This window comes from Acomys minous (genome assembly GCF_964271855.1).
Source record: "Acomys minous genome assembly, chromosome: 10".
Taxonomy (NCBI): domain Eukaryota; kingdom Metazoa; phylum Chordata; class Mammalia; order Rodentia; family Muridae; genus Acomys; species Acomys minous.
Window position 1 is genome coordinate 33,172,585 of NC_140491.1, and position 22,704 is coordinate 33,195,288.

At 50.6% G+C, this 22,704-nt stretch overlaps 1 protein-coding gene across 6 annotated transcripts in view; it reads right to left on the reverse strand.

The window, feature by feature from the left end:
* RGS12 (regulator of G protein signaling 12) overlaps positions 1 to 22,704 on the reverse strand; it is a 103,644-nt gene that overhangs the window by 9,382 nt on the left and 71,558 nt on the right. For 4 of the 6 annotated variants that reach the window (XM_084799827.1, XM_084799828.1, XM_084799830.1 and 1 more), the window contains 11 exons: positions 12,318 to 12,487; positions 11,457 to 11,549; positions 10,582 to 10,725; positions 8,843 to 9,022; positions 8,398 to 8,551; positions 7,273 to 7,349; positions 5,063 to 5,257; positions 4,689 to 4,762; positions 4,073 to 4,199; positions 2,399 to 2,495; positions 836 to 915 (listed from right to left, as the gene is read on the reverse strand). In XM_084799827.1, the coding sequence (XP_084655953.1) occupies positions 836 to 915; positions 2,399 to 2,495; positions 4,073 to 4,199; positions 4,689 to 4,762; positions 5,063 to 5,257; positions 7,273 to 7,349; positions 8,398 to 8,551; positions 8,843 to 9,022; positions 10,582 to 10,725; positions 11,457 to 11,549; positions 12,318 to 12,487 (1,391 nt within the window). Of the gene's footprint in view, positions 1 to 302; positions 457 to 835; positions 916 to 2,398; positions 2,496 to 4,072; positions 4,200 to 4,688; positions 4,763 to 5,062; positions 5,258 to 7,272; positions 7,350 to 8,397; positions 8,552 to 8,842; positions 9,023 to 10,581; positions 10,726 to 11,456; positions 11,550 to 12,317; positions 12,488 to 22,704 lie in introns of all 6 variants that reach the window. The other 2 variants (XM_084799826.1, XM_084799829.1) reach the window with 1 other exon arrangement.

The following is a 22,704-nucleotide window of genomic DNA, read 5'->3' on the forward strand; positions in this document are numbered from 1 at the left end:
ACAGCCCTCTCAGGCTTAGGACTTTGCCCTCCTCCCGCATACCTGGCTTCTGCCCCCACCCAAGCTGGGCCCCAGCTCGTGTCAGGGTCTGGGGCATGGGGGAAGGGAGCTGGTTGAAAGCACAGCCAGGGCTGCTGGTCTCTGGTGGGAACTCTGGCTTTCAGCTCCTAACAGGGGCTTTAGTGAACTTATACTGACAGCCTCAGTGCAACAAGGACCAGGCTACAGACAGGGCAGAGCAGGCTTAAAGACCAGACTGTGCATTTACTGGAAAACACGCAAGTTTTAAAAAGTACACATACCCTCTGCTTCGTCCAAATTAATTTTCTGATATTTTTTTTTCCCAATCTTTGCAATAGATTCTTCTCTCTTTGAAAGCCGGGGATCCCTAGCACTTTTTCCATTTTCTCCTCTTATTTTAATAGAGTTAGACTTGCCTAGTGTTCTCTCCTCTCCCTGTATCAGAAGGAAAGTCAAGTTCTACTGCATGTCAGCACACGTAACATATCACTCGTCAGTACAGTAAAGGCCCTGGGGCCCAGGCATCGACAGCGAGTCTAGACGCACTTCTACAATCAATCCCAATAGTGGATTAACACAACAGCATTTATGGCCCACCCACCGACCCAGGCCAAATGAAAGCCAACGCTGGCAGCTCATAGCAAAGTGGAGGCTGAACCCCAAAGGGACAGGAGAAATACCCACAGGGGGAGGGGCACACCCTGAGCAGAGCTTTAGCCAGCCAAATGGGCAAACAACAGGCCCAAGGAGCCCCAAGAGGTGGAGGCTGTGGGAGAGGGGCAGGACCGCATGGGGCAGGCGTAAGGGGAATTACCATAGCTGAGTGGTTTCTGGGGCTGGAGTTCACAGCTGAGCTTTGTTTGACAGGAGCACCTTTCTGTTTGTCTGTGGACACTAAACACACGAAACAAGCTTATGACCAGAAGCTCCCAGTGCCCTCTGAACAATAAACACAACTCGGTGTGTTCTGTGAGAGCAAAGGCCCTCTCCATCCCTTATCTAACATGCACACACAGGCCAGAGCTTAATCTTCCCTTAGCCCACCGGATGCAGCTGGGAGAGGGCAGCAGGGGCATGAAGGGAGGTCTGTATGCTTACTGGGACATTGGTGGGCTGCTAGCGAAAAACTCACGGCATATACCATGTACTACACATGTTCCTTTAGGATCTGACATTAAGATCTGCCTCTGCCCCCGTCAGGGTACAGCTGGCTTCTGTGGCATCAAGTCTGGCTAACTAGAACCCTAGTCCAGAGCACCCTGTAGGTCTGCAGCTCCCTGAGAGCTCCCCTGAACACAGACCCTACTTGTCAGCCCTGGAGGAAGCTGCTGAGAACCCACCCAGCAGAGCTGGCTGCCTGTCCTGTGGAAGCTGCGCAGATAGTGCTCAGCCCAACTAGCACCAGGGCCAGGGTGCAGCGTTTTCTAGAGCAGAGGATGGCCAAGGAAGGGAAAGGTTCCTCTGTAAGGAGGTAGACAGACAGGGACCCGTAGGCCAGGCCACAGACCCATATCTGCTAAGCTCCAGTAGAATGGAGACCTGTGCTCCATCCCAGGCCCTGCGGATCTACTTACAGAAAGCCCTAAGGAGTCATTTGGGCACAAGCCCTGGGGAAACCTAAAGTTACCTGGAGAATCTTCACACAAGGGACCTCCACCCACATCACCCCTCCTCAGCAGCTTCTGGAAAGTTCTCTCCCCACCTGGACAAGTTCTATGGGCTACAAGACAATGTGCCTCTCCCATGGGTTTCCTGTGCTAGTGGCCTCAATATTATGGGCTGCTGAGGCTTTGGATGTATGGGGGCCCACGTGAGGCTGTGACCACGACTGACACAGGTCAGGACGGTGGCTGTTGAGGTCTTGGGTAGGAAAGAGTTGTATGATCCCCTCAGGCCCACATGTGAGGAATAACATAGTAGGCCAATGCTGAGCCCAGCACCAACCAGTACCCACTGGATGGGACCATGCCCACTGCTGTCTTCCCTGTTTCATTCTTCTGGAGGGACAAATATCAGAACAGGGCCCTAAATTGGAGACCCAGGCAAGCTGATAAGTCCTTGGGTCCCTGATTTGTATCAGTAAAGGCCTCTAAAGAAAGGAGCACCTTCTAGCACTTTCTGCCACATGAACATCCTGGAATGGCAAGCAGGGATGCCACTCTTTCTACAGTCAAGAGGAGCCAGGCTCTCCTACCCCAATCCTGCTGCCTCTTCCCTGGAGGAGGCTGGGCTGAGCACATGAGGGGTAAACTGCCATGTGAGGGTCAACAGGCCTCACAAAGCTGCCAGCTCAGCCTCCCACAGTGTGATTATGAGGCAACTACTGGACAACGGTGTGGCACTCTGGGGTGCTGGCAGCTGGGGGATGCAACCTTACCTTTCCCTCTGCAGAGATCCCTCTCCTCCAAGATGACCCGCTGTCCATCCAGACTTGATATAGGGGCACCAAGGTCCAGGGGCTCCTTCTCCCCACTCTAGAGGCAGAGATAATATACTGAATCATTTACCCAGGTTGGAACTTTCTGGAATAGTTGCTTTTAATCCAGCCACTAACAATAAGACTAACCCAGGCATAATGGAGGGGCCTCAGTCCAGCTGGCCCCAGGGTCGGGTCACCCAGCCTGGCTGACCTGTGGGAATATGGAACCTTTAGAAGCTGGTGGAGCGGGTCTTTCAAAGGTCACTCAGAGGGGAGACAGACAACCCAAAGACTGGAAACTCCTCAGCCCCAGAGAACAGGCTGCTATGTATATGTCAACACTCAGCTGCTTCATCTGGCTTCTGTTTCAACACTGCTCATAGTCCCTGTGATGGCCAACTTAAAACCAGCACGCTAATCCCCAAACTGCTCTGAGGGGGGACCCTAATAGTAGGCTGCAGGAAGCAATCTTAGCAGCTCTAGGATGTGAGCGGCCTGGCACTCTGATGCCCGGGACGCTCTTCCCCTCTGTTACTCTGTCTTGCTCTGCCTCCGTGACTGCCACAGCTTTAGGAAGGAGGAGAGGAGAGGCACGCACCCTGGCTGCCAGGCTGATGTGGTCTCTGCAGGCAGAGTTCTAAGCTCCCAACTGGAGCCCACAGTGGGGAAGTACTATCAAGCTACACCCAGGGCTAGAGCCTCTGAATAATTAAGTATGTTCCTCTTGTTTACTTCAAAGCTCTTAAACAATTCTGATTTCAGGAGAAATTAAACATTTAAGAATATTTGAAATCACAGCCCAGTATAGTGATGTATGCCTGTAATCTCAGTACTTGGAAGATATAGGAAGAGGATAAGGAGTTCAAGGATAGCCTGGGCTACATGAAACCCTGTCTCAAAAATACCAAAACAAGCCAAGTGGTGATGGCACACACCTTTAATCCCAGCACTCTGGAGGCAAAGGCAGACTAATCTGAGTTCAAGGACACCCTGGTCCACAGAGCAAGTTCCAGGACAGCCAAGGCTACAGAAAGAAACCCTGTCTCAAAAACAAAACAAAACAAAACAAAAAATCAAGACAGCTTGGATAAAGTTGACAGGGAAGACACTATACCCAAGCCATTATGAGTCAATACTGCCTCAAGGCAGGAGCCCCATCCTAGCTAAACACCTCTGGAGACAGGAAAGGAATATGGTAGGCCTGCTGTCCTCTTCCTCAACCTCACCCTTGTAACAAACCCCTTCTCACAATAGGAGAGGGAGCAAGCCAGTGTACAAGTGCACATGAAACTGCCAGTCTGTCAGTGCATGTGACAGAGACAGTGTACCTGTGCCTTGGCAAACTGCACATCAAGGGGGTACTGGCTGTACTGTTTTCTTGTCACACCTGGAAATGGTAGAGATGCTTCAGGGAGTTTATTGATTCAATTTGGTTCACCTGAAGCAAATACCAACCTTTTCTATAATGAAAAATGTGCCAATAAATGACAACAGAGAAAATGGGCAGTTGGGGCGGGCACTGTCCTTAACCTAGGGAGGACAGTAACATGAAATGAGACATGGTGCAGAGGCACTAAAGGGCAAGGAAGGCATAACCCTGGTGGCAGTGCGCAGACTCCGAATAACACTCACCAGCCTCACCAGCAGGCTACCCAGGTCCAGGCCATACTTGGCTACCACCGGCCGCAACACTTCTGTGACAGGCTTGGTGGGCTTGGCCTTGAGTCCCACAGATCGGTTAATTGGAACAAGATCCAGCCTGGAGGTAGGGCAGAAATATTCACAAGACAGCCAGTTCTGGCTTCACCACTCTTAAGGGTCTCCTCAACAGAAAAGGATGCTACAGCGTGGAGACCCCAGAGACGCAGCCCCACCTTGGGAGGAGCATATACTCCTGCACGCAGAAGTCCACGAAGTCTTTCCAAGACTTACAATTGGGCTGAGGCCTGTGGTTCTCAACCTTCATGGTGAAGGACTGAGCAGTCAGGCCACTGCCTGACACCCATTGGGTATAGACTCCTGTCTCTTTCCCCACTATAGTTTTAGGGCCAAATAACCCGTGTGTGATGCCTGCCCCATTGCTAAGAGTCTGGTGGGGCACTGACATTCTTTTAAGGCCTGTCATGGAACAAGTACATGCTTATTGGGTTCAAAACAGAACAAAAGAGGTTAGCAGGGAATAGAAGTCCTGAGGCTCAAAGTATGGAGGCTCTGGAAGTCTCCAGAAACCTGTATCCTGTTCTCTTACCGAAACAAAGTACGCTTTTCCAAGCGCAGGTCCCTGGTGGCCAGGATGCTGCTGTCCTGATGCAGCACCAGAGGCTGAGGAACAAAGACAGCAGAGTTAACGTGGGAGCATGTGGGCTTGACATGTAACAGCACACAGCTGCAAGAACAAAAGAGCAGTTTCAAAATTAGCCCGACACACTCTAGACACCAGGTTGTGCTGCCATGCACCCACCGACCCCCTTCCCCGCCCCCCAGGAGCCTTCATGTCAGCTGCACTGCTTCATAGACAGGAGGTGGTAGTGGTGGTGTCAGGAGTGGAACCCTAACAAGGCCCAGGGGAAGGGAGTAGACAGGGCCAGGACACTGGTGGCTCACTCCTGCCTGGGACAGTACCTTGTCTCCGCCCACCAGGAAGAGGTCCACAGCAGCCCCATTGATACCATGCCGCTCACACAATCCAGACAGGATTTCTTTGATGGAAAACCCAGACTTGACAGCAACCACACAGGATGTCCCGTCTGGGAGGTGGACACAGCAGTGTTTGGCAGCCTTATCTCTCTCGAGTGCTGAGGTCCTGCAGGCCTCTGGCTGTAGGGCAGGGAGACAAGTGTGGGTGTGAGGGAAGTAAGGGAGTACCTCCAGAGGAAGATTCAGACTGCCTGGTCTCATGTGCCCAATAACCTGCCTGTTTCCCATGCAGTTCCACACACAAAGAAATTCCGAATCCACTGCAAGGCATCCCCTGACCCTAGAGCTGAGGGTGTGGCAGGGTGTGGTAGGGCTTAGAGACCAAGGCTAGGGAGGGTGTGGTAACTCTATGGCCACATTTGAAGCATGGCTGCTGTCCTGCCAGATGTGATGAGGAGCTGCCCACAGGCCCTTCAGTCACAGCATTAGCTGCCTTCCTGAGGGCGCAGACATGCTGGCAAACCTGCCTCCACAGCCATCTCAGAACTGCTACTGCTTCCCCAGTGTCTGAAAAGCCTCTTTGCCTGTTACTTCAGAAAACTGGATGGGAGGTGGGGACTGGATGCAGAAATAACCCAAGGACTTCTAAGTCTTTGTGGTACCTCCCATGAAGTAGCTGTAGAAGTGACGGAGCCAGCTACTAGCCTAGCCTCCTGGTCACCATGGGGAGGAAGCTGGGATGGCCACTGGATGGTGACAAAAACATGGTCCTGCTGGCCCCACTGCCCTGGCCCACAGCCATATATATGTATATATGTACACACACACACACACACACACACACACACACACACACACACACACACACACACACACACACACCCATGGCTGTATGTGAGCTGTGAGGCCAGAGGACTGATGACACAGGTGAGGGCCCCAGGCACAAGGCCTGACACACAGATGCAGGCACTTCATGTTTTCCAACACTAAGCTGAGGTATTGGCAGCAATAGGTAACTGACTCATGGTGGCCTTGACAGCATATTTAGAGTAATGAAAGAAGAAATAACCATCTAAGTTAATGTTAATTGTTGATGGGTAGTTTCAAATGTCACAATGCTGACAACCAAAATTCTCTTTTACAATGAGAGGGCTCTTTAATCCAAGAAGGAAATAGTCAATTCAAAGATAGCAAACACCTCAACGCTCAAAAATTGGCAGCAATAAAGACAACCAGTTCAGTTTAGGTTTTGTCTCCTTCTTTTTTGGGGGGCTGGGTGGGTGGGGTGGGTTTTGAGGCAGGGCTTCTCTGTGTAGTCTTGGCTGTCCTGGCTGTCCTTGAACTCACAGAGATCCATCCTCCTGCCTTTGCCTCCTCACGTGTTGAAATTATAGGCATGTGCCACTGCGCCCAGCTAGGTTTTTGTCCCCTTCTGAGCATAGCAAGGACTGCCCCTTTCAAATGTACCCACAGCTCACTGCCTCAGAGTCATAGGACTTAAGTATAAGCATTTGCTGATCTCATCAATCCCACTGCCTTCTACTGGAACATACTTCAGAATTTATATACAACAGCTAAAGACAGCAGGAGCTGGAGTCTAATACCGGTGCTGTGTTTCAAACTGACGCTTACAGTCTTGCTGGCTGCACACAGCCTGCAGATTTCTTATCAGACAATGGTCTTGAGCCCTACCTACTCCCCTCACAGCAGATTAGCAAAGACCAGGGCCAGCAGGTTGTCCTGAAGAGACCTGCAGGACGAGGCCTAGCTCTTAAGTAGTAGGAGGCCAGCTCCTAGGACCCCGCAGGCAGACACAAACACTGGAATGCTAGAGTCAACAGGAGGTCTGAGCATCAAGCTGAAGACAAAGCCCTGCTTCAAAGCATACTGTGTGCTCTTAGTGGGAGTTCAAAAAATATTAACTAAATTAGAACAAAGGAATTTAAGGAATAAACTCAAGGCTAATTTTAGTCTATACACAGCACTCTTCCCCACCTACTAAAGTTTCTCACGCTGCCCTAGGAATCCTGGACCAGGGACCCTGAGGTCTAGGAGACCCAGGGCCAGCGTCCAATCCCGGTGCCCTGTTTTTTTTTTTTTTTTTAGCAAATGCTGGGTTTTTATGAGCCAGGCTTCAGCTACCAGCTGGTAGGTGCAGCCTGTGACCCTTGGAATGAATAGAGGTAGCCACTCACCAGATCTAGGCTCCCTGCAGAAGACACCGAGCCCTGAGATTCCCGACGGCAGAGGCCTCCGTTGGCATGAAGGGCATCTTGAAAGAAGGGAAAGGGTGGGGTGAATCAGAACTCACAGCGTCATATGCCCTCACTCAGTATAGGACTCCTACCTCACCCCTCAGACTGAAAAGACAAAATATAGTAAAGACAGAGACATCAAAACATCCGAGGCCCTTCCAGGTACCACCTTGCTCCCCTGGAGATTAGTCAAACAGCTCCCTAACAGCACAGGCCGAGGTCAAGGTCACCAAGGAAGGCACCATTATGGGGTCCCTGTAGGACTTGTGGCATTGCCAGGCACCAGAGAGAAGAAGGGAGCAGTGCTGTGCAGGCCAGGCTCACACCCGTGTGGACCTGTCTTCACGTGAGCCATGATTTCTATCTGCAAATGTTGCTTTGGGTCTGAAGAAGACTGTCCCTGTGACCCGCTGGCTGCTCATTTTACTAATGACTCATTTTCCATCTTCTTCCTCATTTCCTGTTCAGAGCCAATAGTCCAACTTACTAACTTGTTCTAACCATAATCTGGGTTGGCCTACGTACCAGGAAAGGGCCTAAACACTGTCCTGTGCCAAGCAGACTGGCACTCAGGCTTCTGGCTCCAGTGACCTACGCTGAATAAGTGGCTTCTCAGGCATGCACAGACCCTGCACCAGACAGACTGAGCATGTGAGCTCTGCTGAAGCCCACTGCAGATGACTCGGCAAGCCTGCCATAGTGCACATCTCCCAGGACCCACCTACCAACAGGATGGCTGGTGCGCATTTACTGGCCTGGTCACAAAGGATAGCACGTTTGTATTTGTTTCTTTTTGTTTGATTCTATTTTCCAAGTTTTCTACTGAAGCACCTGTCACTTTCACAACAGGAAAAAAGGGAGCCCAGTCAGCCAGACTCCCTGCATTGAGGAGTTTCCAGAAGGTTTTTAGAGCTCGGCTCCAATTCTGCTGCATTCCCAGATCTGTGACATTTCCTCATCGCCCCCAGACACCTCCGCTATATCTCTGCCTGCCCATCATGGCCTCTCATGTCACCATGGCAGATGAGCTCCCCGCCCACAACAGCATGGTCTGGATCCGCATACCATGGGCGTGGTCACCATGGTCCTTCTTCTTCTGGGACCGCCCCGTGCTCCTGCTCCTTGACCAAGAGAAAAAGGCACCTTTGCGTTTTTTCTCACTATCCTCGTCCCCCACATCTTCATTCAAAGATCGTCCTGATTTTGATTTTCCACTTAACTGCCAGCAAATAGAAACATCAGTTAAGAAATTAGGGTTACTTTAACATTACAGGAAACATCAAAAGGATCTGATACAGAGTTCAATGAATAAGGATTCTGATGGATTAATCTAGATCCTTCAGCAGGTCAAGGGCAGTCCTGACCCTCTCTTTCACCACTGAGGTGGCCAGGAGTTAGGGGGCCAGGAAAGGGTTCGAGGGTATCTGTGTCCTGCACACCCCACTCCCAGCTGATGAAGGGATGAGCTGACACAGCGTCACCCTCATCCCCACAAGGGCTGGCCCAGCACCTTTTTTGGTGTGGATACATTGGAGTGGTCAGAGTTGATGCTGTGCTTGGAAGCTGGGCTGCTGGGGACCTGCTGGGAGTCGGGCAGGGTGCGCCCCTCCACCTCTGCCAGGACGCATTCTTGGTACAGCTGGGATTTCAGAAAGCGAGTATAGCTATCAAACTTCATCAGGTTGAAAATCTGTGGAGCAAATGTCATGCAGTACAGTTACAGAAGGAACGGGAGCTCCCCAAGGCCCTCGGCGGTGCCGGAGATCTGCACCCACGACCCAGTGCTGCTCTGTCAATCCTCCCTTGGACTCCAGGGCACTCTGATGTTAACTCCCCAGGGATCCTTCAGCTCTCTCGTATCAGGTAACAGCATCTCCTTTGCCACTCAGAGTCATAGGAGTTGTGCACAGCCAGGACAGGCAGACTCAGGACTGCGGCTGCCACCTTAGCAGGTCTTCACTTCCTAAGGCCTTGGAAGGTAGCCCTCTCGAGGGTAAGTGCTGCCTGGGGAAGATCTTCTTTGTTTTAAGCTAATCCCTGCAACCTAGTGGCACAGCAGCTGACGGGGCTGAGGGGTATGCTCTGGATGGGCACCACCAAGTCAGATCACATGCTCTCCCAAAATTAAGACACAAAGATATAAACAGGGTGTCGTGTGCATCCTGTGATCCAGCACTCAGAGGCTGAGGCAGGAGCATGTGAGCTTCAGGTGAGCCATGGTGGGCTACACAGAGAGACCCTGTCTCCAATTACAATTGCTACTACTACTAAACCCATACCACAAGCATATAGACAGGCTCAGAGTGGTTTGAATGTATGCTAGTGAGGCAGCAGCAAGTACTCAGAAATAGTACTTAAACTTTTGAATCTAGATCTTTCTCTGGGCTGGTACAATGCAGCACCATCCCTCTCAGATGCTGGGAATGACACTAACCTCCTGCTACAGGTCAGCCAGCCCTGCAATCATGAGGAGACCACTGACTTTCCATAATGTGCTGTGTGGCCAAGCTGTAGCTGTCTGTTCTATGGGTCAAGTGTTGGACACACTTAAAATCCTTTTTCTTTTCTTTTTTTTTTTTTTAAAGATTTATTTATTCATTATTATGTATACAGTGCTCTGCCTACAGGTACACCTATAGGCCAGAAGAGGGCATTAGATCACACTATAGATGGTTGTGAGCCACCATGTGGTTGCTGGGAATTGAACTCTGGACCTCTGAAAGAGCAGGTGGCGCTCTTAACCACTGAGCCATCTCTCCAGCACTCCTTTTTCTTTTTTACATTTATTTATTTATTTATTATTATTTATTCATTCACTTATTTATTTAGCAAAAGTGTGTGTGTGTGTGTGTGTGTGTGTGTGTGTTGCACGTCTGCTGTGCGTGGTCCATGTGTGGAGCTAAGGGAGAAGCTCATTCTCTCCTTCCACTGTGTGGGTCCTAGTAATCAAACTCAGATTGACTGTCAGGTTGGGCAGCAAGTGCCTTTCTCTGCTGAGCCATCTCACCAGCCCTGATGATTTCTGATAGGTAATACTGTCCCTTACTTTGGTCCACAGTGGGGCACATGGGGATGTCTATGGCACAGGCTTCCTGTTCCTCAGCTCTACTGAATCCTTTTGAGAGTGGAGCCCAGTGGTCGGATGGGTTTACCATGCCCACATTACCAGCAGCCTCCTCCCCACCTGAGAGCATGCTGCTCTGAGAAAGCCCTGGCTGGAAGGCCCAGGGGAAATGTCTGCAAATTCACCTGGAGCTGTTGTTCCTTGAACATGTCAGGGTGGGGCGCATTGAGAATGTCATCAGCCAGCTGGGCCTGGCTGTCAATGTTGACAGGAGTGGTGGCTTTGCTGCACAGGAATTTACTGAAAATCTCCCGGGCCCTGTAAGAGAGCTGACAGGTAGAAAGATCTGAGCAGATCTGTGAACATACGCCCGCTGGACACGCATTTCCCATACTGGCATTGCGAAGGCTGACACTGCTTTCGGGCTGGAGGGCTGATTCCCGGGCCCAGTCTCTATTCTTGTTTATGAAGGTAAGTATAAAGGAATGAGCCAGGAAGAAACTCCTGAGTTAGCTCCTTGGCATGTTTCTAAATGGCTGCTTTGTAAGGGCCTCAAAAACTGAGAGGGACCACCGGGAGAGGCTTCAGAGTAGGATCCGCCAGCAAGGTGTGCACCACAGGGGAGGACAGACAGGCATGTGCAGTGCTCAGAGCACAGGAAACAGGCATGAGGCCACTCGGTGAGGACAACTGTTACCTTGGGGAAAACATCACAGGACAAGGCCAGGGAAATCCTGGACAGCAAGAGAGGAGATGCTAAGCCAGCAGGCAAAGGGTGCGCTTTGCCTGAGAGCTTCTCCAAGTCCCCTCAAACACTGTTCCCTCCTCCCCATGCCAATATCAAGTGCCACCTCTGCCAGGCTCTGTGGCAAGACATTTATGCAGACTATGTTTAGGCAGAATTAAATGTCACACACTTAAGTTTTTATTCTGGAGCAGAAATGTCATTTTTTAAAAAGTCATGTAACAAGCATCCCTCGTCGATTGCTCAAGCAGCACTTGATGTAGCTCTGTGCCACCTGACCCCCAAGGAGCCCCCGCCATCTCAAGAGCAATTTACCTCTTTTTTGTCGTGTGCAGGGACATGACTGAAGCATTCACAGGCCTGCCAGAATAAAATGTTCTCTTCACTGAATTCCTTCCGTAGAAAATCCTGAGGGACCACAGGAAGGAGAGCAGTCGTTAGTGCACAACCCCTCCGTGCAGCTGAGCCCCCACCTCCTTAACCTGGCCCTCTTAGTCTACAACACAGCAAATAGGTGCCTCTCAAGAGGGCCTTGAAAGCAAGCATAAAGGCTCTGCAACACATCTGAGGGGTGCCATCTGCCTCACAGCTTTTTTCTCAAGAGCTGGTCATTTTTAAAGAAATGAATTTTTAGTTTCTAGTTAGCATACAAAATATGACATTATATCATGCTGACACTGTCGCACACGTGCTGCTCATATTCATCCCATTACTCTCTCTTGTTGCCTCACCCCCACACTCTGGCTGTACTTGTCAGCATGCATTTCCAAGAATTTTAAAGAAGCTCCAGCTAGGATGATGACACACAGCTGTAATCCTAGCACTCAGAAGGATGAGGCAGGAGGATTAGGAGTTCCAAGCCAGTCTGAGTAACATAGTGAGACCGTGTCTCAAAACAAACCAACATCCAAAGCTAAGAAACTCTCATGTTCTTTGCTGCACAGACATCCCAGAGAGGGAGAGGAAAGAGGGCTCTCAGGAAACTCCAGGGCAGGAGGCATGCCAGGAGGGGAAGACTGAACCAAGGGTCTCTACAAATGCACAGCCTACTGAGCCTTGAGCTTGGAGCAGAAACTGGGATGATCACTCCCTGTAAGGTGATGTACAGTCAGTCCCTGAGGTCTGAGATGACCCCATGATGACCCATGGCACAAAGTGCTAACACCCCTTACTCACAGAGAAGTAGCGAACACCAACAGGATCCTGCAGCAGCCGCTCGAATGACACTGCCCAGCTTGCAACTCTCCTCTCACGCAGGCGCCGGCAGCTCTGCACGCTGGGGAGGCTGGCATTGCTGCTCAGGCTGTTGTTGCTGATGCAGTCCTTCAGGTCAGCTCCCGTCAACTCTGCAGGAGCATCACAGACATACCTGCACCTCTAGCCTTTCTGTGCCTGTTCCACATGAGGCCGCAGGTACCTACACCCAGCTCTATTTTCCACGCTCGTTCAGTCAGCAACATGCACTGTACCTGAAACCTAGCCAAGGCTTTCTAGATATCAGACAGAGCTAGAAAGGAGGCTGCAGGTACATGTGCACACACATACTACACACACACACACACACACACACACACACACAGGGGTAGGGTGGGGGAGAGAGACGGGGACAGGGGCTAGGAGTTGAATAATAAGTTCTGACTATGACGATGACCCAGAGAAGCTATTACCTCAGATGCTCATACACTGCAGAACAGAAAGAGTGATGTTGAACATGCAGCAAGGGAGGCATTTTACAAGTGCCCCACAAAGCAAAAGACCCTGAGTGAAATCTCAGGAGGGGCTACAGTTGGCCCCATCACCCCCCTGATGTTGTCTGCTGCAATTTGGAATGTACAGCTCATGGCTTGTGCACTTTTCTGTGTGCAGGTCACTTCTCAGTGGAAACATTAAGGCATAATATCTAAATTGAGAATTTAAACATGTGTTATCTGGTAGCTCATTCACTGGCAATCTCGATACAGGAAAACATTACAACTCAACAAAGAGGAGAAGGAGAGGGGTCAAGGAAGACCCCATCTGTCACCCTTGTCCACTTGATGAAGCAGCCAAGGGGTGGGAGGGTGACAGGCCCCTGTAAGTGGAACTCTAGAGTTGCTACACAGGCTGCTCTGGTGAGCTGGGCACATGGAGCTTCGCTCAATGAGGATGACCCAGGTCAGAGGCAAGGCCAGCCCACTGTGGGGTGGCAGGACAGAAGCCCTACTGGGCTGTGCTGTCAGGAGGTGACTTTCCACATGGCATCACTAAGGAAATGTTGCTATGTCTTATGTTCACACTGGGCTCCATCATCTGTTCTGAGCATTCGGGATGGTCTGCCCTGTGGTCAGGCCACAGGACATATTCCTGGGGACATGTTAGCAGGCTGCAGCTCAAGGCCAGCCACTGAATGCCCTTCCTAGCAGGGAGGCGTGGAGGGGGAGTGAGGGGGCCAGAAACAGCATGGACACTTACACTTTCTGATTACACCCATCCCACAGGTGTGTGGAAAGCTGCCACTGGACCTATAGCCCAGAATGGCATGCAGACGGCGTGTAAACCAGATTATAGAGGGCCTTAGAGGAGGCCCAGTGTGAACAATACAAGACTAGAAGAAACTGACGCTGAGGGCTAGGAGCCAGGCCAGGATATGACCACAGCCTCCTAGTATACCTTCCTCAGATCAGCATGGCACCCAGATTCAGTATGGGGCAGAAGTGGTCAAAGCCAGCCAGCATGGAGGTTAGAAAAGACAAGGGAAGCCACGGGAGTCACTTGCTAACATGCTGCAGATATTTGTCAGGAGAAACGCTATCTCGAGATCAGAACTTACACTATTTTACTTTTCATCTTTGACTTCCTCCCTCCTCTCAACACACACACACACACACACACACACACACACACACACACACACACACTGTCTGTGTCTAGCCACTGTTCTCCTGAGGGCCAGAGGGAAGGGACTGGGGCAGGACTCACCATGGGAGCTCAGACCTGTTCTGGAACACTGTTCAGCAGGGTAGCATGGTCAGAGCAGCTAACACTGCTGGGAACTGAGGACTGTGCAGGGCCACCAGCTCACTAGGTAACTCGACCACCACAAACACATGCTATGGGCACCCGCACACTCCCTGTGACCAGAGCACATACTGATTTTCTCAGAATGCACATTTAAGTCCAAAATAGGTTTCCCAAGAGCTACTACACAAGCTGAATGAGACAGTCCCAGCAGAAAACCAAACAGGAAGCACAGGAAAAGGCAGGATGGCTCCAGCTAGTCTCCCCACTGTGCCCCTCACCCATCCCCACTGTGCACCACCCCAATCCCACTGTGTATCTCGCTCATCCCCACTGTACACCACCCCAATCCCACTGTGTATCTCGCCCATCCCCACTGTACACCACCCCAATCCCACTGTGTATCTCGCTCATCTGCACTGTACACCACCCCAATCCCACTGTGTATCTCGCTCATCTGCACTGTGCACCACCCCAATCCCACTGTGTATCTCGCCCATATCCACTGTACACCACCCCAATCCCACTGTGTATCTCGCTCATCTGCACTGTACACCACCCCAATCCCACTGTGTATCTCGCCCATATCCACTGTACACCACTTGCCGCCATAACACCACACAGACAGAAAGAGGTTCTGGAACAAAACCAGATGTAGAAGCAGAAGGCAAAGTCCAGGAACAGATGGGGACAAATACAGTGAAGGTGGGGACTGAACCACATCTGATTTAAAAAAAAAAAAATCAAGCTGGACTCTTGCTTCCAGAACACGTTAAAGCTGACTTCATAGGGCCCAGTAATTTAGATGTAAAATGAAATTGGAGAAAAACTGGGCCACCTGCGTGTAGAGAGACCTGGAAGGAAGCCCCCACGACATGGAGCGCAGGAGTGTCTGAAGCCCATGTAAAATGCCCACACAAGAGCCTGAGGGTGGCACAACATACATGCACAGTTGGTATATAGAACACTCCTGCTGCACCAAGACACCCACGTGAAGATGAGGCACAAGAGGGCATGACAGGTGCCAGGCTCCTAAGCACATGGGTATGGCTCCTCTTCTGCAACCTGCTGAAGGCTAGTTCAAGCTCCATACCACTCTGCCCAACCTTAGTGGCTGAAGTCATGGGCTTTGTACAGACCAGGTGACAGCTCAGGCAGACATGAAGGCGTGTACAATAAAGAAGGTGCTTAGCACGTCTGGGTGCACGGGTGAAGTGACCTATGCCACCCCAGAGAACAGAACCAATGCTGGCACACTGCACATAGGGCACTGTGCCTCCATGCTCCCTCCGAGTTGTGGCCCAAGGGTACATACTACCTGTTTTTAAAATGAGATTGTGTGAATATTAGTGGGGCCAGGCTCTGACATGTCCCTGGGCACCATCCCAGGAAGGCCAGGTGGAAGGACAGAACTCACATTCTGCTCAGTACAGGCTTTTGGTGACCCAGGCTCCCTATGGAGAGTGAGGGTGCTGATGTTGCACCTCAGTGCATCTTCTGTGGATGAGGTGACCCTCATCAAATGGAGCACCAAGCCCAGCAGAGTGAACACGGCAAATTTTTCCCCTCCAGCTTTTCCCTCTGAGGCAATGAAGGCTGAACTAAGAACTGAAGAAAGAGCAGGAGTTAAGTGAACTCAGGAAACATGGAAGAGTCAGCCACACCAGGATGTGCACATGCAAAGGCCCTGTTGTGGTGGAAGAAATACAGCACACACTGTGACTTAGCTGAGCAGTAGGAATTCTGGCAGGCCACAGACTGTGGTGCAGTGGATGTACACCTGTTTGTTTTGATCCCAAGTGTGGGATAGGGAACTGACTTATGAGAGATCAGGTAATGTTTATCCACCAGAAGACGAACCACCTTGTGCGGGGGCTTGGCTTTTGCCAGCTGAAACACATTTTAGTACAGCCTCTGATCTATATATATGCCCAAAACAGGAGGTTGGGGTTTTTTGGGTCTTGGTATTGTTTGGCTGTTCATCACTCCACTTCGAGACGCTCCTAGAGGGACCACGCCAGAGAACGCTTCAAGGCTGCTGTTCCAGGTTCCAGCAGCAACTTTCTGGTCTGCTGAAATCCTGCCAACGCCAGGGGAATCACCCCCAGGAACTGAGTCCAAAAAGGCCTACTTCTCCTGTTCCCATTAACCTCTTTTTTTTTTCTCCTATCTAGAGTGGGTAGGTTGGAAGGGAGGTATAAGCATTAAAGAACCCCAAATAAAGTAGGTTTGGAAAAGAAAGAAGCCTACACACAGGTTCCTCAACAATGTGGCCTTTACTCCAGAAAGGGGACTAGCAAGGTCCCCTGTGCTCCTCACAGTGGAGGGTGGCCTGGAGTACAGGAAGGCAGAGGAGGAAAGGCAGGACTGAGCCACTGAGTTACCCATATGTCCCTACAAGGGTGATGAAGCCTGTGCTTATGAATTACATGGTGCCTGTAACTTCAGACAAGCTGAGAATGAGAAATACCCACTTCTTTTGTGGCCAAGGCACCTAAGTCTCAAGGGAAGGTAGCTCAGCCCTCCATGCAGCCCTCCATGCCCAGACCTCCCAACCTGCTCACCTGCAGCCTGTCCTTACCTGCCCCCTCAGCAGGATCTTCCCCATACCCTCCAACACCCAGGTTCCAGTGTGCCCACTTTAACTACAAGCCTGGTGGCGGGGGTCAATGGTCCTAGTGCTGCAGCAGGAAGTGCTGGGTTTGTGGTGAGAGGGAACCTGCACTGATGGAGTCAGCAAGTGAAAGATGACCAGAAGACTCAAGCCAACACCGACCCTGTGAACTCTCCTATGTCTCTGAGTATCCCACATTGTGCTGTCTGCTAGGATTCCTGGCTGTGGGTCAGGCTTGCCCTTGGGTCTCTCAGGATGGATGCTGAGCACAGAGGAAGCACCTAAGGAACACCGTACGTGGAGAGTTGATACCCCAGGAGGAGGGGAACCAGGGCCTATCTCCTGGCAGCTGGGCTAGAGACCCACTCAGGTTTGATATCTTGTAAGGGGGCAGTTTCAACAAACCACTTCCAGAGGACAAGAGAGGAAGTGTCAGGTGCTCTGATAATATCCCTGAGGCTGTGGGACCATGGACTTGGCCTGGAGTCCAGCACAGCACAGGGATCTGGACAAAGACAACACAAATGCTGAGGTGACACTTAGCCACAGTGTGCTATGAAGGGACACACACACACACACACACACACACACACACACACACACACACACACAATCCACAAGATTGCCACACAGGATTCTTTTAAATAGAGCTCCTAGTGGAGGTTTTGGACCTACTTGCCATGCAGGAGGTTGGCAAAGCAGAGGGTAAAGGCAGAATCCTCTCAGAGGCTCAGCACAGTTGCTCCTTTAGGTTGAAGCTTAGTACTTCTGACAGGCTACACACACAGGAAGTTCCCTCCTTTTTGTCATCCATTTCTTAGTTCAGAACCCACCACATTCCAGCACTGCTAGTCACATAGCGAATACTGCACCTCAGGGTTAGGCTGACCTAGCACAGCAGGCAGCACCTGACTGCCACGAAATTTCTTGTAAACACCTCTATTCCTATCCCAAGTTCAAGGCCATGAGGCTGACATGTATCAGGTCTGAGACCTGCTGGCTGCCTGGGAGCTGCCTACTTGGTCCTCTAATGTTAACCATTTGGCTGAGCTGAAGAAGATACGACATGGGGCACCTGGTCACAACGTTTCCTGCTGGATGCGTTCTAGGTGCTGTATTGCTGTAGGTTTTCTTCCTCAGTCAAATGCCGCCTGGTGAGAATGTGTCTCAAGTCTGTGGCAGGTTTGCTGAGAGCTGGAACAGCTGCCAGTACAGCTGCAGAGATTGCTTAAGAGATGTAGGCTGTAGGTTATACATTTCAATAACTCCTTGAGACTGAGAGTGTGCAGTTACTTCTGTGACCACGGCCTCAGCCCACTCCCAGCTCACTATCTCTCGCACCCAAACCAAAACCTTAAGTATTCCAAATGCTCAAGTCTCAACTCTAAGCCATGTGGCAGCCCATCCCAGCACAAGACCCTCCCCACACAGCAAACACACCTGAGGACTGCACAGGTCAGCCTGCCCTGGCACTCAAGACAAGCTGAAAGACAGATGTGGGACTTTACCTGAGTAGAGCTGATAAGAGCCACTGTGGTGCCATCTAACCAAATACTTCCAACCATTCACCGTAAACCACCCTTCTGAGTCCATACCAGGCTCAGCCTGGGTGGCCTGGGGTAGAGGCTTGGGCCACGGGTAGTGAGGACATGGCTCCTTAGCTCAGCCTTGCGGGTAGGTGAATTATTGCAGATCCTCAGGGACCCTCACAAAGGCAGTTCCTCAGCCTTCCAGCACTGGCTGCTGGGGAGGCCCTACAGCCTCACAAAGCCTCAGAGACTCATGCATAATGCAGAGCCAGAGCAGCCGCTGCAGAGGCCTGAATTATTCACATGGGCAGAGACACTGTTCTCCCAATGCAGGGGAGGAGCCACTCTGCAGCTCATTAATCAGCAGCGGGGCGGGCATCAAGGCCACACGGCTCCTGGTAACAGTTATGTGACACCATCTTACTTCCACATCATCTTGCATTTAAAATCTTAAATCCCATAAACACCAGCTCTGTATTCTCAGTGAGGAGTGACCTAAAGCCATGGACTCTCAAAGGGTGCACTTAAGGAACAGCCAGCCTGAATTCACGTAATTTCAAAGCAAAATCTGTGGCATTGGCAGCACACCTCTGTAAACCTGCCCAAGCTAGGCCTGCCAGATTTGGAAAATAAAGCCTTTTGCTGCTGCCCACACGCACAAAACAGTGGGCAAGTAGAGGTGGAAGACAGGCAAAGCCAGCGAGGCCTCATGCGTTCTCCACAGTTTCTGAAGTTGGGACAACCCCCAGGCAGCATGGGTAAGGGTCAACAGCGGTCATCCTCAGCTTTCTGGCCACAGTCCTCAGCCATTCCAAATTTGGTCTTCAATATATGCAAGGGAAGGGACATGACTGGGCCAAAGCTTTACTCTCCAAAGCTGGATGACCACAGTCCACTGACTGGTGACCTTGGATGGATACTCCTCCACAAACACTTAGGATTCTCTGTCAGTTCTGGTAAAAAGGGCATCACAGCACCAAAGCAATATTTTCCTCTAAAACAAACCTGTGAAGGTTTAAAATGAATCCTTGACTGTGCCTCCCCTCCTTCAGCACACCACTTCTATACATCACTGTCCCAAGCAGATGAGGCTGCCACTGGGAGTCTGTCTCTGTCTTTCTCTGTGTGTGTGTGTGTGTGTGTCTAAACTCTGCTGGTGATCACAGCACTCAGGCATGTCCTGCCTCTCTGTACTGAGACCTTGGTGGGCCGGAAGGGTTGAAGTCAGCTATCTCATCTCTGCTTGTCAGAATGTGGGAGAGAGAAGCTTGTCTTGTAGACACCCTTCTCCTGGGTTTGCAGACTGAGCCTGCAGGCAGGTACCAATGTTTTGCAGTTACTCTTTCCCCTTTGAATGCAGGCTAAAATTGAAGTGTTCCCAAATAAAATAAAAAAAAATGTTGGTGAATGAAAAAGATACTTCTGTACCTTGTTTCACGTGACAATCCGTCAGTCACCTGCAAACACACTAAAGTACTGAGTAAAATAGCCCTCAGGCTCTGTATAAGATTGATGTAAATGAGGCTCATGGTAAGACCTGTGTCCCATCCCTGAGAGAGCTCATTGTACATATGCAAATATTCCAAAAGCCAAGGGAAGAGTCAGAAAACTGAAACAGTGGTCCCAAAGATCTTGTATAAGGACCCTCAGTCTCCCACACTAAGGCAGAGTTTGCTTCTCATGGCTGCACTAGTTTTTAATTAGTCAGTGGCTTGCTCTCAGTTGTCTGGGACCTTTCTTCTCCACTCAGTTTTCCCTCAGGTGAGCTTCATGTCCCTGAGTCCTCCCATGCACTGAGCACTGATGGGAAACAGAACACACACCCGCAGGCCCACTTTGTGCTCTTCCTGCTCAGCCAGTTGTTGTTGCTTCAAGGTCTTGGTTCCAAGTATTGAAAACTGTCCTAGACACCAAGAACTCACAGGGATCCTGTATCCTAGGTTCCCACAGAGGACAGCTCAGAAGTACAGTGTACACACACACACACACACACACACACACACACCCCTATTATCTAAAGATGGTCATTAATCTTGGTAATAACCCTCAACTGTAACTGACATTCCAAGTGCACTCTTGTCCCCTTTGGGTACCTGTCACTTCTTCAGCAGTAGACAACCTCCCTCTCACTCCCCCAACAAAAAGCAGCTAAGGTCCCCAGAGCTCCTTTGCAGATGACATTCACAGCAGAGTCTCATCCACAGACCTTGCCTGTCACCTGCTTGGTGAAGCCAATGCCTCTCTGTGAACACTCCCTTCAATCCCACAGTGGGCCTTGTAAACATCAGCCACAAGGTCCTCAGTGTGGCCATTTCTGGCTCTTGAAGAAGCCAGGGAGAGACAGAGCACAAGAAGACCTTTCTGGACGTGGATGACATGCTATGATGGTCACATGACCCCTTACGTCTTATGTCTTGGTTTTCTTTTTCTGTTTTGTTTTTTAAGATGGGGTTTCTCTGTGGAGCCTTGGCTGGCCTCAAACTCACAGAGATCCACCTGCCTCTATCTCCCCAAGTGCTGGGATTAAAGGCATGCACCACCACACCCAGCTGTCTTGGCTTTCTTATGGGGAGAAATTAATATCTGTAGGGCTTAGGGCCCAAGAACACAGTAAGGATCCCAATACAGTACCAGGAGGACCAGATTTACACATGGCGAAGATAGTGCTGGACTCACTCCATTTCCTCAGTCACAATCTGTGTACCTGAGTTCTGTCACCTTACTCGAAGAGCTGCTGGCTTTAAGCACTTCATTCTTGTTGTCAGCCAAGCGACACTTCATTTTAAGCAGTGAGGAGGGCTCAGGACAAGGCTAGCTGCTACAGCCTACACAGTGTAAACCTGAGGACAGCCATTTGGCTCCTCACCTGAGAAAAGCACAGCCAGCAGTGACAAATCCTGATGACAATCAGAATGACATTCTGAGCCCCACAGCACTTCCTCAAACAGATTCCCCAAATTCCTGGTCTAACTCAAGGGGTCCAGTTGCTAGCTCTGGGACAGTGGTGAGTAGAGCTGAGCAGGCACCACAAACTCTGAGATGGCATCCTAGTACCTGTGCCTACCTGCTTGATCCTAGGCATCAGCGAGCCAGACCTCACTGTCTCATAGGGAGTGACAAGGCCAGACAGCCCTTTGGGACTGTGTGGGGATCACATGATTATGTGTGCTTCAAGGCCCTGAGGAGAGCAAATAGGAGAAACCCAAATGCTGTCCTGAAGCTCAGGCCAGAGCCATCTGAGCTCAGCAGAACAACCTCAGCCTGTGAAACGGCACAGTGCTTTAGGAGAGGAAATGCCAAGCATATGGGCAAATGCCAAGAGCTTTCAGGGCCATAAGAGTGGGTGGAGCGGAGGCTGCCAAGGGGCAGTGCGGGAAGTGGTAGGAGCGAATAACTCCTTTCTTTGTCATACTGCATTTTCAGGATTCAGCTGAGGAGCCATCACCTGCCACCATGAGGGTCATAGGACCGCAGGAGGCCCAGAGCATGTCAGGAAGGGGCAGTGCCTCTTTCAAGGCCTGATCTAGAACTGAAAAGAGCCACATGATTCTTTAACTGGCTAATTCCTTCTCAAAATAGACTTATTTTACTTTGACAAGTAAAATATTGGTATCATGAAAACATTCTTGTCTTACGTTCGTATCAATGGCCACACATGAAACAGTCACCTGGCAACAGGACGGGGCTGAAGAAGAAGATCCTTTGCCCAGCGCATGAGCACAGGCTGGGCTCGGGAGGAAGGCTCAGAAGTGGGCTGACCTTTCCCAGAGCCAACATGCAGCTGTAGCCAGCAGAGAGCAGAGCCTGTGCTTGCTCTGGCTGTGCAGGACATGGATGAGGACAGGGTTCTCACTAACCAGGGCATGTATAGCACCCGAGGACAGGAAGGCACAAAGGATATATAGGACAGGCTCCAGTAGCAAGGTCTGCACTCAGTGGCCAGCCACGTAAAATGAAAACAGTTAACACGAGACCAAGGAAGCACTTCCCACATCTATGCACACCATGACACTCTCACTGGCAACTAAACAGCCTCATTTTCTGGGGTGGTTATACTTCACATAATTTTAATAATAAAAGTAATGTTAAATGTAAAATGAAACACGACGTAACATGCACCTTTTATTTGACTATCAGTAACAATCCCAGGGACAAGATAGAGTTTGGTTGAGCTCTGAGGTCTCCCCAGTAGGAACCCACACCCACACACTCCCGATGGCTGGCTATTCCCTCTCCTCTGGGGGTCCCATGTGATGACCTACAAACCCACAGCCTCTTGAATGGAAGAAGCAGGTGAGACGGAGCCCCATTGCTGGGAAGCTCAGCATTTCCCTCCAGCTTCTCCCTGAAATGGGATGTGAGAGTGCAGAGAAGAGTGGTGGTGGGCGTGAGGGAATGAGGGCTCAGTAAGCACTTACAGCCT